This window comes from Prosopis cineraria, unplaced genomic scaffold (genome assembly GCF_029017545.1).
Source record: "Prosopis cineraria cultivar Desert tree isolate PC_DT_omini unplaced genomic scaffold, ASM2901754v1 PC9, whole genome shotgun sequence".
NCBI classification, from domain to species: domain Eukaryota; kingdom Viridiplantae; phylum Streptophyta; class Magnoliopsida; order Fabales; family Fabaceae; genus Prosopis; species Prosopis cineraria.
This window is the reverse complement of record NW_026555340.1, coordinates 23,166,469-23,178,005: the sequence shown is the minus strand read 5'-3', so window position 1 is coordinate 23,178,005 and position 11,537 is coordinate 23,166,469. Positions and strand designations below refer to the sequence as shown.

At 30.0% G+C, this 11,537-nt stretch overlaps 1 protein-coding gene across 1 annotated transcript; it reads right to left on the bottom strand.

Annotated features, from left to right (window-relative positions):
- Positions 1-235: 235 nt before the first annotated feature.
- On the bottom strand, positions 236-4,743 carry LOC129319238 (probable LRR receptor-like serine/threonine-protein kinase At1g56130). Its single transcript, XM_054964239.1, has 8 exons — positions 4,454-4,743; positions 3,280-3,498; positions 3,079-3,120; positions 2,820-2,950; positions 2,288-2,501; positions 1,719-1,950; positions 1,054-1,204; positions 236-948 (listed from the first exon to the last, which is right to left on the bottom strand). The coding sequence occupies exons 1-8, from the start codon at positions 4,530-4,532 to the stop codon at positions 622-624; spliced, it is 1,395 nt and encodes a 464-aa protein (XP_054820214.1). The 5' UTR covers positions 4,533-4,743; the 3' UTR covers positions 236-621.
- Between the last annotated feature and the right edge of the window lie 6,794 nt (positions 4,744-11,537).

Genomic DNA, 11,537 nt, shown 5'->3' with positions numbered 1-11,537 from the left:
ACTAAACATACATTAAATTTCAATAATACACATTTGTATATTAACCAAATTGTATGCCTATGTTTTGCATGAAATTAGTGTTTATGACTAAGAAATCATATGGGTTTTTATACATTGTATATCATATATAGAAGCTCTATAGGCCTACATTATTGACATTTAACATGTATGACTATACATAGAGTAAAACTTGGATAGCATACCCAAGTTAGAAGATACAATTTGGATCCCCCAAAATAAATTATGGGCAAAGTACGGAGAGATAAGAAAATAGTGGATCAGACAATGAGCAGAGATAGGACAAATATTCTCTGCCCATCTCTCTATTTTACTAAGACAAAATACTTTAGAAGATCTGTTAGAAATTGAATAGAAGTCTACTGTAACACATTACCCTTAAAAAAAAAAAAAAGGCTTCAGAGAACTATCCTGTAAGGATATTACATAGATATTCTCCTAGTAATTACAGTGAAAGAGTCCATGCTGATGGAGTTCCTCTGTGCATATAAAATACCCTAATCAAAAAGGTGGTGCAAAGTTGGTGTAGCCCTCTAAAATATTTCCCCTCTTCCTTATATCGTCATAGATCCTTATTTGACAGCAAAAATGAACCAGTGGCCTTTACTTTAGTGATTTAGCCATGGATGCAGAATCACTAGGCACTGGTGAAGGGTATAGCTGAGATATGGTTTCCCAAGAATGGCTCTCATCATCCTTTCTATGCCTTTGGCCGAGGAAAGACGGTCTAACTGGAGTTTTAACCATGTCCATTTTGAATGTCAATAATGCTACAATCTCTGACATGGGAGGTCTTAAATTTGCATGAGATTGAATGCATAAGAAGGCCACATGGATTGCTTGCTTAACATCTCTCTCTATAAATCCAAGCTCCAGCAATTTTGGGTCTACAAGATCCATCAACCTTGACTTATCAAACAGCTTCCAAGCCTGCAATGAAGATTCACAAGCACATTCAAATATGCAGCAAAAAGGGGGGGCGGGGGAATGGGTTGATGTAATAACCATGGTTTAGTGTAGAAAGCAAGAGCTTACATATTCAGGAAGATATTGCCTTTCAGATGGTAAAGTAAGGTCAGTATTTTTCCTGCAACTTATTATTTCAAGAACGAGGACTCCAAAACTATAGATGTCTGCCTTTTCCGACAATTCTCCTCTAATAGCATATTCAGGAGCTGTATAGCCTCTGATCAAAGAAGAAAATAAAGACTTGTGTTAATTTAAAACAATAAAATACCTCAGTTATACATGGAACAACTTCAAATGTTCACATTACATTGGTTTTTTTGGGTAAAAACGGCATATAACAATTATTTCATTTTGCATTAAGATACCAAAAGTATATTTAACGCATGTGAATATTTAAAAGCTTAATGGATTAAGTGGTGGCATGCTCGACTGTTTTTCATAATGTGTTCGATCAAATCCTACCTAGCAACAAAATGAAATTTTCCAAAACATATAAATGCCCATCAAATGCCTCATTTCTGGACTGGATCAAGGCGATGAACCGCTCAGGCCATACCAATTTTATGGTTGTAATAGCCGATCAGTTGAACTTCGAATGGTTCTTGAGCTATCAATTATGCATGCCCATTTGGTAACCGAATTGGTTTGCCAATTGAACCAGCTAATCCAGTCAAAGTCTCAAATCTATGCTTTTAAAGACAGTATCATTTAGAATAGAGAATAAGACTCACAATGTTCCAGCAAACTGAGTGCTGAGGTAATCTTCGTCTTCAGGGAAGAATCTAGCCAGCCCAAAGTCTCCAATCCTTGGATGAAACTTGTCATCAAGAAGAATGTTGCTTGCCTTAATATCTCGGTGAACAATTCTTATGTGTGAATCCTCATGTAAATATTGCAATCCTCGTGCTATTCCAAGAATAATTTGGAACCTAGTGCTCCAATCTAGAAATCGGTCATTGTTTCCTACATTAGAGCAGCATCCAAAGGAGGAGTTCTATGTTATTATATCAATCATGCATCCCTTCAAACACTTAAAGGGGCATTCAACATTAAGAAAAACAGTGAATATTTAATCAGATCCTCTGTCTGAAGGAGAATTATTTGACTTCTATGGGTTCCAGGTGTTGCATGAAATCTAAAAAATGAGGTGTACTGTTCACAACTCATGAATAATGCAGTTTGTTAAAGCTTTTATAGAATACATAGAATATAGATATTTAACAAGGGCTTCACTGTACATACGCATGATAGGATAATAGTAAAAACTGACAGGATTAAAGAGATGGTATAAAAGGGATACCATATAGGTAGAGGTCCAAACTTTTGTTCTTCATGTATTCATACACAAGTATCCTTTCAATCCCTTCTGTGCAGCATCCAATAAGGCAAACCAGATTTTTGTGTTGAATACTGGTGATCATTCTCACCTCGGCCAGAAATTCTCTTTCTCCTTGCTGGGATTTGTTAAGAGACAGTTTCTTAACTGCAATTAGCCTTCCATTTGCCAACTTTCCCTGATAAATATACACGTTAGGATCATAATCTACAGCTAGAAGCATCTGCAAATGGACTTCATGATCCAACAGTTTCTTAGCACCCAAATAAATGCTGCCAATCTCTCAAGCTCACATGAATCACCACACAAGTTAATTTGCCAATTATTTCAGTCTGATGAGTACATTGATCAATTCACTCTGCGACTACAATAGGACCTGCTAATACTCCAATATAAAATTTGACATGCATCATACATGTTAGTTTTAAAATATAAATGCATCATACTCAAAATTTCAGGATCTCACATCAACAAATAATCTCCTCAGTACTTATACCCGATAGACAGGCCCAAATCCACCACTTCCAAGAAGATTAACAGAATGAAAATTCTTGGTTGCCTTCTTCAATGTCCCGTAGTCAAAGTAGATTATTGTTCGAAGGCTCCCACTCATGAGTTCCATGGATCCTGTATACAAAAGATAAACTCCAATGTTGAGGCCTTATAATCAATAGTATATTGAAGTGGCAGGTTCTATTTTCTAGCCAAAAGAAAGTAGCAGGTTCTATGTTTCTTTCAGCTGCCTTGCTGCTTACTTGTTGAAACTATCATCTCCAACACCTCTGCTGGTTCGTCATCTCCAAAAGAAAAACAAATAGCAGTAACATTATAAGAACATTTATCCCTAAAATAAAGGGGAAAAAAATTGTGCCACAATCATATAGAAAATTGAGTTAAAACTTGAAAAAGATTCAGGCTTCTAACATTGTGGTTTTCTGGTGCTTTGTTTTAATTACCTCGTTGCTGTTTATTTGGAGGGTGCTGTTTATTTGGAGGAAGCTGTTCATTCCAAACTATCATTTTCATAAGCTTTGCCGGTTTAATATGATTCCGAAACACAAATATAAGAATCAGCAATATGATGAGCACTACTATCCCTCCAAAGAAAAAGAACAATCCTTCAGAAGTGTGAAGGGATGAAGCTTGAATATTCTGAGAAGAACAAGGAGATGCCACTGCAATCACAGATATTACTTCGCTAATCATTTTTTGTTTATTCCAAGTGACAGGGAGGAGTAGATAAAAAGAAAAAAAATTGAAATGTTCAAAATTAAGGGTCCGATCCCACAATGCAACCCATTGTCCCACTGGATGAATCACTTCACTTAACCAAATCCAGCAACATGGCGCTATCACGTAACATTGAAAAAAAATGATGCTTTCCATAAGAAAAGAAGCCAAAATGTATAAAATACATGTATATGTTCAAGTCCATGTTAAATTCCAATTCGCTGCCATGTAAAAAAAGATTTACACAGTACTAACTACTATAAACCAATATGGGATCAGTATTTTCATCTGATATAGGAGACAGTTAATCCTTCCTTTCCCTTATCTGAAGATAGCAGGGAAAGGAATTTGCTCAACTCTCAAGTTCAGCAAGCAAGGGAGCGCATAAGCAGAACCAGTCAACTAGAATTGGAAGAGACAAAACATCTATGATAATCAAGATGAGAAATCAGATGAAACAAACGTTAATAAACTGATTTCATTAATACTAATGCAAGAATCAAAAGGAGAAAAATTCTTCCCATTCATTCCTAAATTAGAACCAAATAAGATCAGAAATCTAAGAAAATTCAACATCCACTAGATCCCAACATCACTGCAAGAGATGAAAATTTACAATTGCTTATAGTCTTAAAAGGTTGCTGTGTAAACTCAGAAGTGAACCTGAAGAAAGCAGATTGAAAAGACCCCATAAAAGAAAAATGTGGTGGAATATATTTCATAAATATTCACAACAGTTTGACGCCCTGATTTCTGCAAATAAACATACAAGATGGAAGCTCGCATTTACTTATATGGTTTAAAATCACGGAAGACACTGAAGAAGAGAAAATATTAAGCACACTTCTATGGAAAAGAGAAGCAAACTGTGGTTGGAAATGCAGGAAATAAGGAGTGAACCTTCAATTGCTCGGCGAGGCATTCTGTTATAGGAAATGAAGCCTTCAGAAGGTTCATCAACTATCCGTGTCATAGTCATCACAGCCGAAGATGAAGCATTCTCAGTGCATTTCCCTTTCTATTTCGTTATTGTCACTGTCATGAGAAGAAAAACATTCGAAACTTCGAGAGATATTGCGCAATGCAGAGAGAGAGAGGGAGGGAGAGGAAGAGACGGAAGGTTGGCATTCTATGGGGATTCCGCGGGATTGATCGAAACGAGGGAATGTTGGGAAATTCAACAAGAGGAGTACTTGGGGACGAACAGAAACATCCAAAAAAATCCATCAAGAAGCAAGCTTTTGTTCTCCCTTTCGCTATCTTAGTTACAACAATAATAAATTGTAGAGGGAAGCCGCTATTAGTTTTCATTGGTTCAACTATGCTTTCCATAACATAACTGGCACTTGGAAACATTCTCGGGCTTGGTTGGATATTCGTTAGGATCAATTCTGAGATTAAAATCATAATTTTATAAATATTTATTCAAACATTTTCATTTTATAAAACTCTATTTAACTTAAAAAATTTTATTTTAAACTGAAATTTTTTCCATTTATAAAACTTCATTTAGTTTTTTTTCTTTGTATTATTTATCTGCACATTTAAAATTCATTCTTAAAAAATCATTTAAACATATTCAATTTATCAAAATCAATTTTTAAAAATTTATTCAACCATTGTCATATTTTAATAATCAATTTTTTTTATAATTAATTTTTTCAAATTCAAATCCAAACACATCCCTCAGTATTTCCTCTTCGAGTTTATACCCGCATCGCCTGGCTGCCGCTCGCGGTTCTTGGAGCTAGCAGTAGCGGAGAAATATTTAAATAGTGTTTAATAAAAACGTTAGATTTAAATGACATTAGATATAAATTAATTTTTAATATTAATAATAGTAAAAAAAATAATAAATTAAATATACATTCTATTATAAATATAAAATTAATTTAAAAAATGTTAGACAAAATTTTATTTAAATTATTTAAAAAATTTTAATTGAAAAGATTATAAATAATGTAATGTACTTGATTTATTTAAATATTTTTTAATTTTTAATTTATTTTAATTTAAAGCCCTTTTCTTTTTGAATTTATCAGGAGAAAATAATACAAAAATCCTCCTCGAATTGCAAATTATAATGAAATAATATAAATGCGATAATCCTTTTTAAATTTCCTAACACTTTTATGATATTAATATCTTTTATGAAATAATTTTAATAAATTTAATTTAAAATATCAATAACTATTTATTTTAATTAATGACTATTTTTTTGATAATAATTAAAATAAGATAAGTAATTATAAATTTCTTTTTATAAATTTTTTAACTACTAAAATTCAAGGTTATTAATATGATTACTTTAATTTAAGTATTGATTAATTTTTTTTAACAATAACTAAAATGTAATAAAAGATAAGTTCTATTTTGTAATATTTTTAATTACTATTTTATTTATTTTTATTTTAAATTGGACTTATTATAACATTTTCACAAAATATATTAATTTCATAAAAATTTTAGAAATTTTGAAGGAAAAAAAATTATCATATCTAGGGAAACCTCATTATTATTATTTGTATATTTTAGGCATTTTTTTTCCATGGACCAGGGATGTTGGGCTTGGGCTAATTAAGGGACATGAAGGCAAACCGCCCGCAATGCATTCTTAATAATGAGTTTTTTTTTTTTTTCCAACAGCAAATATAATAACAAAAATTGACAATAAAATCAGGTTTCATCAGAATTTAAAAGGATTTTGCGTTCTACTGGTGAAACAACAAAAATTGTTATTTCAAGATTGTCATTAGTTGCATTGTAAAATAGCCAATCAGTATAATTATTTGTTTTTCTAAGCATGCGGTCAATTGAAAAAGAGATATTTGTGAGAGAGTTTCTACGTCTTTACTTTTAAAAAGATGGTGAATAGTGTAATTTACTAAAAATTTATTAAATATATGAAGTAGGGTCTAATGCATTCATATGGAGCTGGATATAACTTGACAATTAATTTATTATGCATTATGCAAAGTCTAAAAATAAATTATGCTATCATGACTATAATGGAATAAGTGGGACTTGTTAAAAATTTCGTTGACAAAAAAATACTCCAAATGGTCACACCTTCTCAATAATAATTTACCATGCAACTCAATCTCGCCACTGAGTCAATTACTGCTTTTTCTTTACCTTCAAATATTATTGCTGGTGCTATATGAACTCATACTCCAAAAGGTATTGCCACTCACATTAAATTAAAATTATAATAAAATGACTATGATGATGACGAAGAATTTTCATATGCCATTCATCTCAATAATAATAAAAAAAAAAAAAAATTTGCTATTCTTATTTATTTATTAATTTCAATACTCAGCAAAATAATAAAACTTTTACCCCTCCCGACCATTCAAACAATATAATATAGTATACTTCTCTCCAAATAATTTAAGTAAATGTTGGATAAAAGAGTAAATTAGTCTCAAAATTATAAGTTTAGGAGAATCTAGAAGTTTAAACTCATTTTTAATATAATATTTTTTTTAACTTTTAAAAACAGTACAATTTAGCATCTACAATTAACAAAAGTTAATATTAACTATTAATTGATCAGAAAATAATAAAAAATGACCAATAAATTTTTTTGGTTCTTTTCTACAATTGGTGTATTTTTTTAGTCCTTTACTATAAATTTTTTGTCTATTTCTATAATTTTTAAAGTCTTTTTTTATTTTTTTAATTAATTAATGGTCAAAGTTAAATTTTATTAACAATAAACTCTAATTGCATCATTTTTAAAAATCATATTGAAAAGGAATATTATATCAAAAATAAATTTAGAGTCCTAAATATTTCTAAATTTATAATTTAGAAGTTAATTTATTATTTAACCTTTAATAATTTGATTGAAAAATTAGAATCTCCACGACCGTATGTATGCAATTTGTATATCTGGAACAAGATTAATATAATAACGACTAGCTAGTCCTATGTTTTAAGAGTGGTAAAAGATTGAATAATTTATATCAATGTCATAACATGAAAATTCTAACAAGCTAGTCGAACATTAATTAAGTTTTTAGGCCTATTATGAAGTACGGGACCTGCACTAGAGTAACAATTATAAAAAGAAAACATAATTAAGTAAAAATTTATAAATTGGATATTTTCAATATTATTTCTCACAATCAAATGAAAGGCTTTTAATCTTGAAAGTGGTGAATATTATATTGCCATAAACCTCAGACAGATCAACTTGAACACTACGAAAACATTCATAATTTACAAAGAAATTAAAATATGCGTCTGAGTATATAATTAGTGGAGACACAAGTCAAGTGAATCTCAAACTAAATAAAGAAAAACAAGACCACGTACTTAGGTGATGATCAAAGATGATATATAGGATTAGGATTGTAATTAATTAAGTTAATTACACTAATCATATAAAGACAGAATCTTGAGCCTGATTATTATATAGATAATCAATCATGATTAATCAATTCCCAACAATAATTGGACCCCCATTTAGTTTAACCTATCTATGCATGCATGAAACCAAACTTGGCTTACGCATAAGTCTATATACTGTATATATTTGTATGTACGTATGTATAGATTATAATATATCCGTGTGTGACACCTCAACAAATCGACAATTAAAAGTATATAGAACACATTCAACGTACCTACAAAAAAGAACCAAAACCTCAAATTAATCTCTAGTTGATTAATTCAATTAACATGTATAAACGACAGATGGATGAACTTGATTGGAATGATTTGGATATATACTATATAGGCATAGATGAACATGAACTATATATACATGTATGTTTATATAACACAAACACTCACACAAGTGTGACTTCTTACCAAATCAACAATTAGAAGTAGAGAACAAAATTAAATGTACCTACATAAAGGTACCAAAACCTCAAAGCTCCAATTGATTAAATTAAACAGCTACGAAAAAACACAGATATTTAATCGTCCAGTCATCAGCACTGTTACGTTGGGTGGGTGGGGGTGTGGGTGTGTGTGTGTGTGTTTGAATTCTCTTATTATAAAGACGATAATAGTTGATAGACATGCATGGTGAAGAATTATATTGTGGTAATTAACAAAATGAGGAAATTAAGCTTATCATAATTGAGTTGGTGAAGTGGAATTGATCTTATCAACAAGAAGACAGAGAGAGAACCATCTTCTTGATCATTTGAGAGCCAGAAATATCTTCTGTAATAATTTGTTGCACTTACCTAGCCATGTATATGTAACTTAATTGTTTTCTTTGACTTATATACATCACCTTCTATTTTAGATTTTTTTCTAGTTATTTGGTCTTAAATATAGGATAAAGATATGATAATTAAATTAAACTATTTTTCAATCTTGTCCCTTCTTAATTATAACAAATTATTGGCATTTTTTTAATTTCTGGATAGTACTTTACCGTGATCATTAATTTTAGTGAAAGATGAAATTAGAAAATCATACATTTTCTTATGATATAACTTTAATTCTCACTTTAATTTTATATTTCAATAAATATATTTTTTTCTCTTACCTTACATTACACATACACATAGTTTGAGGTGAACAATATTATTTATAAATACTACAACTTGTTATAAATTTTACTTCCTCACTCTCTAAACATAGGACTCAATTTTTTTAAGAAGCGAACCGAGGAAACAATAAATTCTATTGAGTGATATATGTAAAGAAGTATCTGAATTCCAACAATAATTTTAATTTCTTCATACATGTATAAAACTTAAAATTTGAGATTTCATTTAAGACAGATACGAAACTACTTGGAACCAAAATTACACACACACACACACACACGCTATTAATGGATTGATAATTGATGAAACAAATATATATATATATATATATATATAAAAGAATTAGATAGGTTGGTGATATGGTGATGAATAGTTGCTTGTCCCACAAGAAAGAAACAAAAATGGCAGCGTCACCGGTCATACCAAGAAGAAGGAAACGGTCAAAGAAAAGCAAAACGACATTCAGTTCTCTCACATATCATTATCATTATGTGTGTATTGTATCTATCTATGTATAGATATATTTTCTTAGTTCATCACCAGCTTTGCATGAAAGCAACGTTTGACCATCGTATGACCCTATGAATGGAAGTTAGCTTGCTTCCATTTAACAACTAATTTCGTTTTAACTCTCTCTTTAATATAAACTCCAAAACTTTGATTCCTTTTACATTATTATATCTGTATCTCTACTAAACTCATGACCTCTCTCATTTGATATTCTTTTATCTCAAAACCTACGTCATGTTTGAAACTTTCTCAAATCAAATATCTAGAACCTCCAAACCATTTTGGTAATTTCTTTCTTTTCTTTTTTTTATACAGACCACTTGTGAGAAGATTTTAATACAGAATCGAGACTTTTTCATCAAAAGTTCACACTCGATACTTATGATTCAAGCTAAGAGGGTGCAATTAGAATTGGTAAATGGGTAAGCCTTGTCCTTATAGGTTTAAGTTCAAAAACTCAATTACCTTAAAATTTGTTATTTTTATTTCAAGATGGGGCTAGGAAGCTTTTTTTATTTATTTTTATTTTTGAAATTGTTAACTCTTGAAAAATTGAATTTTTACATTGTAATATTTCATACTCATTTTTTAAAAAAAAACACAAAGTATAATTTTCAAAATTAAATAATAAGGCATGTAAATCCTAATTTCAAGTTTAATCATATATTTCAAAACCCAAATTAAATTTAATCAAAAAATTATCTTATCTTTATGAGTAAAAATAAATATAGGCTTAAATGGATAGCCCAAACGTGAACCTATTTTTACAGGGCTTAAAAAGACCATACTTAAAAACCTTTTTATATAAAATCACCTTAATTTTCAAAACTTAAATCTTAAAATTTGGGTTTAAACAAGTAGCTGATAAACCTAATTGACTCATATTCTAAGCTCTAAGTATAACTTCTAATAATTATCAATTGAACTAACTGTCCGGTGGTTTCTATATTTCTATTTTTTGTGTGTAAGAAAGCCTAATGACTTGTATGTCTGTCTAATATTAAATTACAATATGGATTGATGAACATTTCTTTGCGGGAAGCTTTGTGTGTGTGTGTGTGTGTTTATAATATGTGATCTGCATATTATAAAAATGTGTCTCAAATCCAATAACGCGTCTTTGTTATTTTTGGGTTACTTTTTTTATTTTTGTGTGATTATGACAGTCCTTTGTTCTTCCCATGAGAATCTATAAAGGTGACAACTGGCATATTTTTATATGGTTCACATATTAATTAACAAGAATATTTATAAAATTATGTTGAAAACTATGGACGATGCCTTGCCCCTGTTTTCAAAATTAATAATATTTTGATGCTTGCATACAAGCATCTCGAAACACAAACGAAATGTTCAAACTCAAGTTTTGAGTGGGTTACCATTCATGCCAATCTTTGTTTTATTTATTTATTTATTATTATTATTCTTTGGGCAAAATTATTAATTATTGTTAGTATATTAATATTACTATTAGTATATCATAATTAATAAAACCAAGTTCGAGTAGTTGGAGAGATGCTAATGGGAACAAAGGCTTATTAATGATTCATTAACAGTTGAACCAATCGATAACCTTATGTGAAGCTTAATTATTTAATATAACTAATTAATTAAGAGTAATTGACTTGAAATTTTACTTTTCAAATTGAATTAGTTCGGTCAGTGAATGAAATTATATATTAATCCATGAATCATTACTGTAACCATATTAATGAATAATATTCTTAAAGATTTGATTGATAATATAATATAATGGCATCATGTAATTCATGTAAATAATTTCACCTAATGAGACAAGATTGCTTGTTATTATTGTATTCAAATTTGAAGGCTTTTAATTTTGAGCTTTAAAGACTTTTAAATTTATTAAGTATTAAGAACCAAATAACTATATAGAGGAACGAATGATTGAGAAGGGGCAATTACACGTTTTTCATGCGATATAACTTGATAGA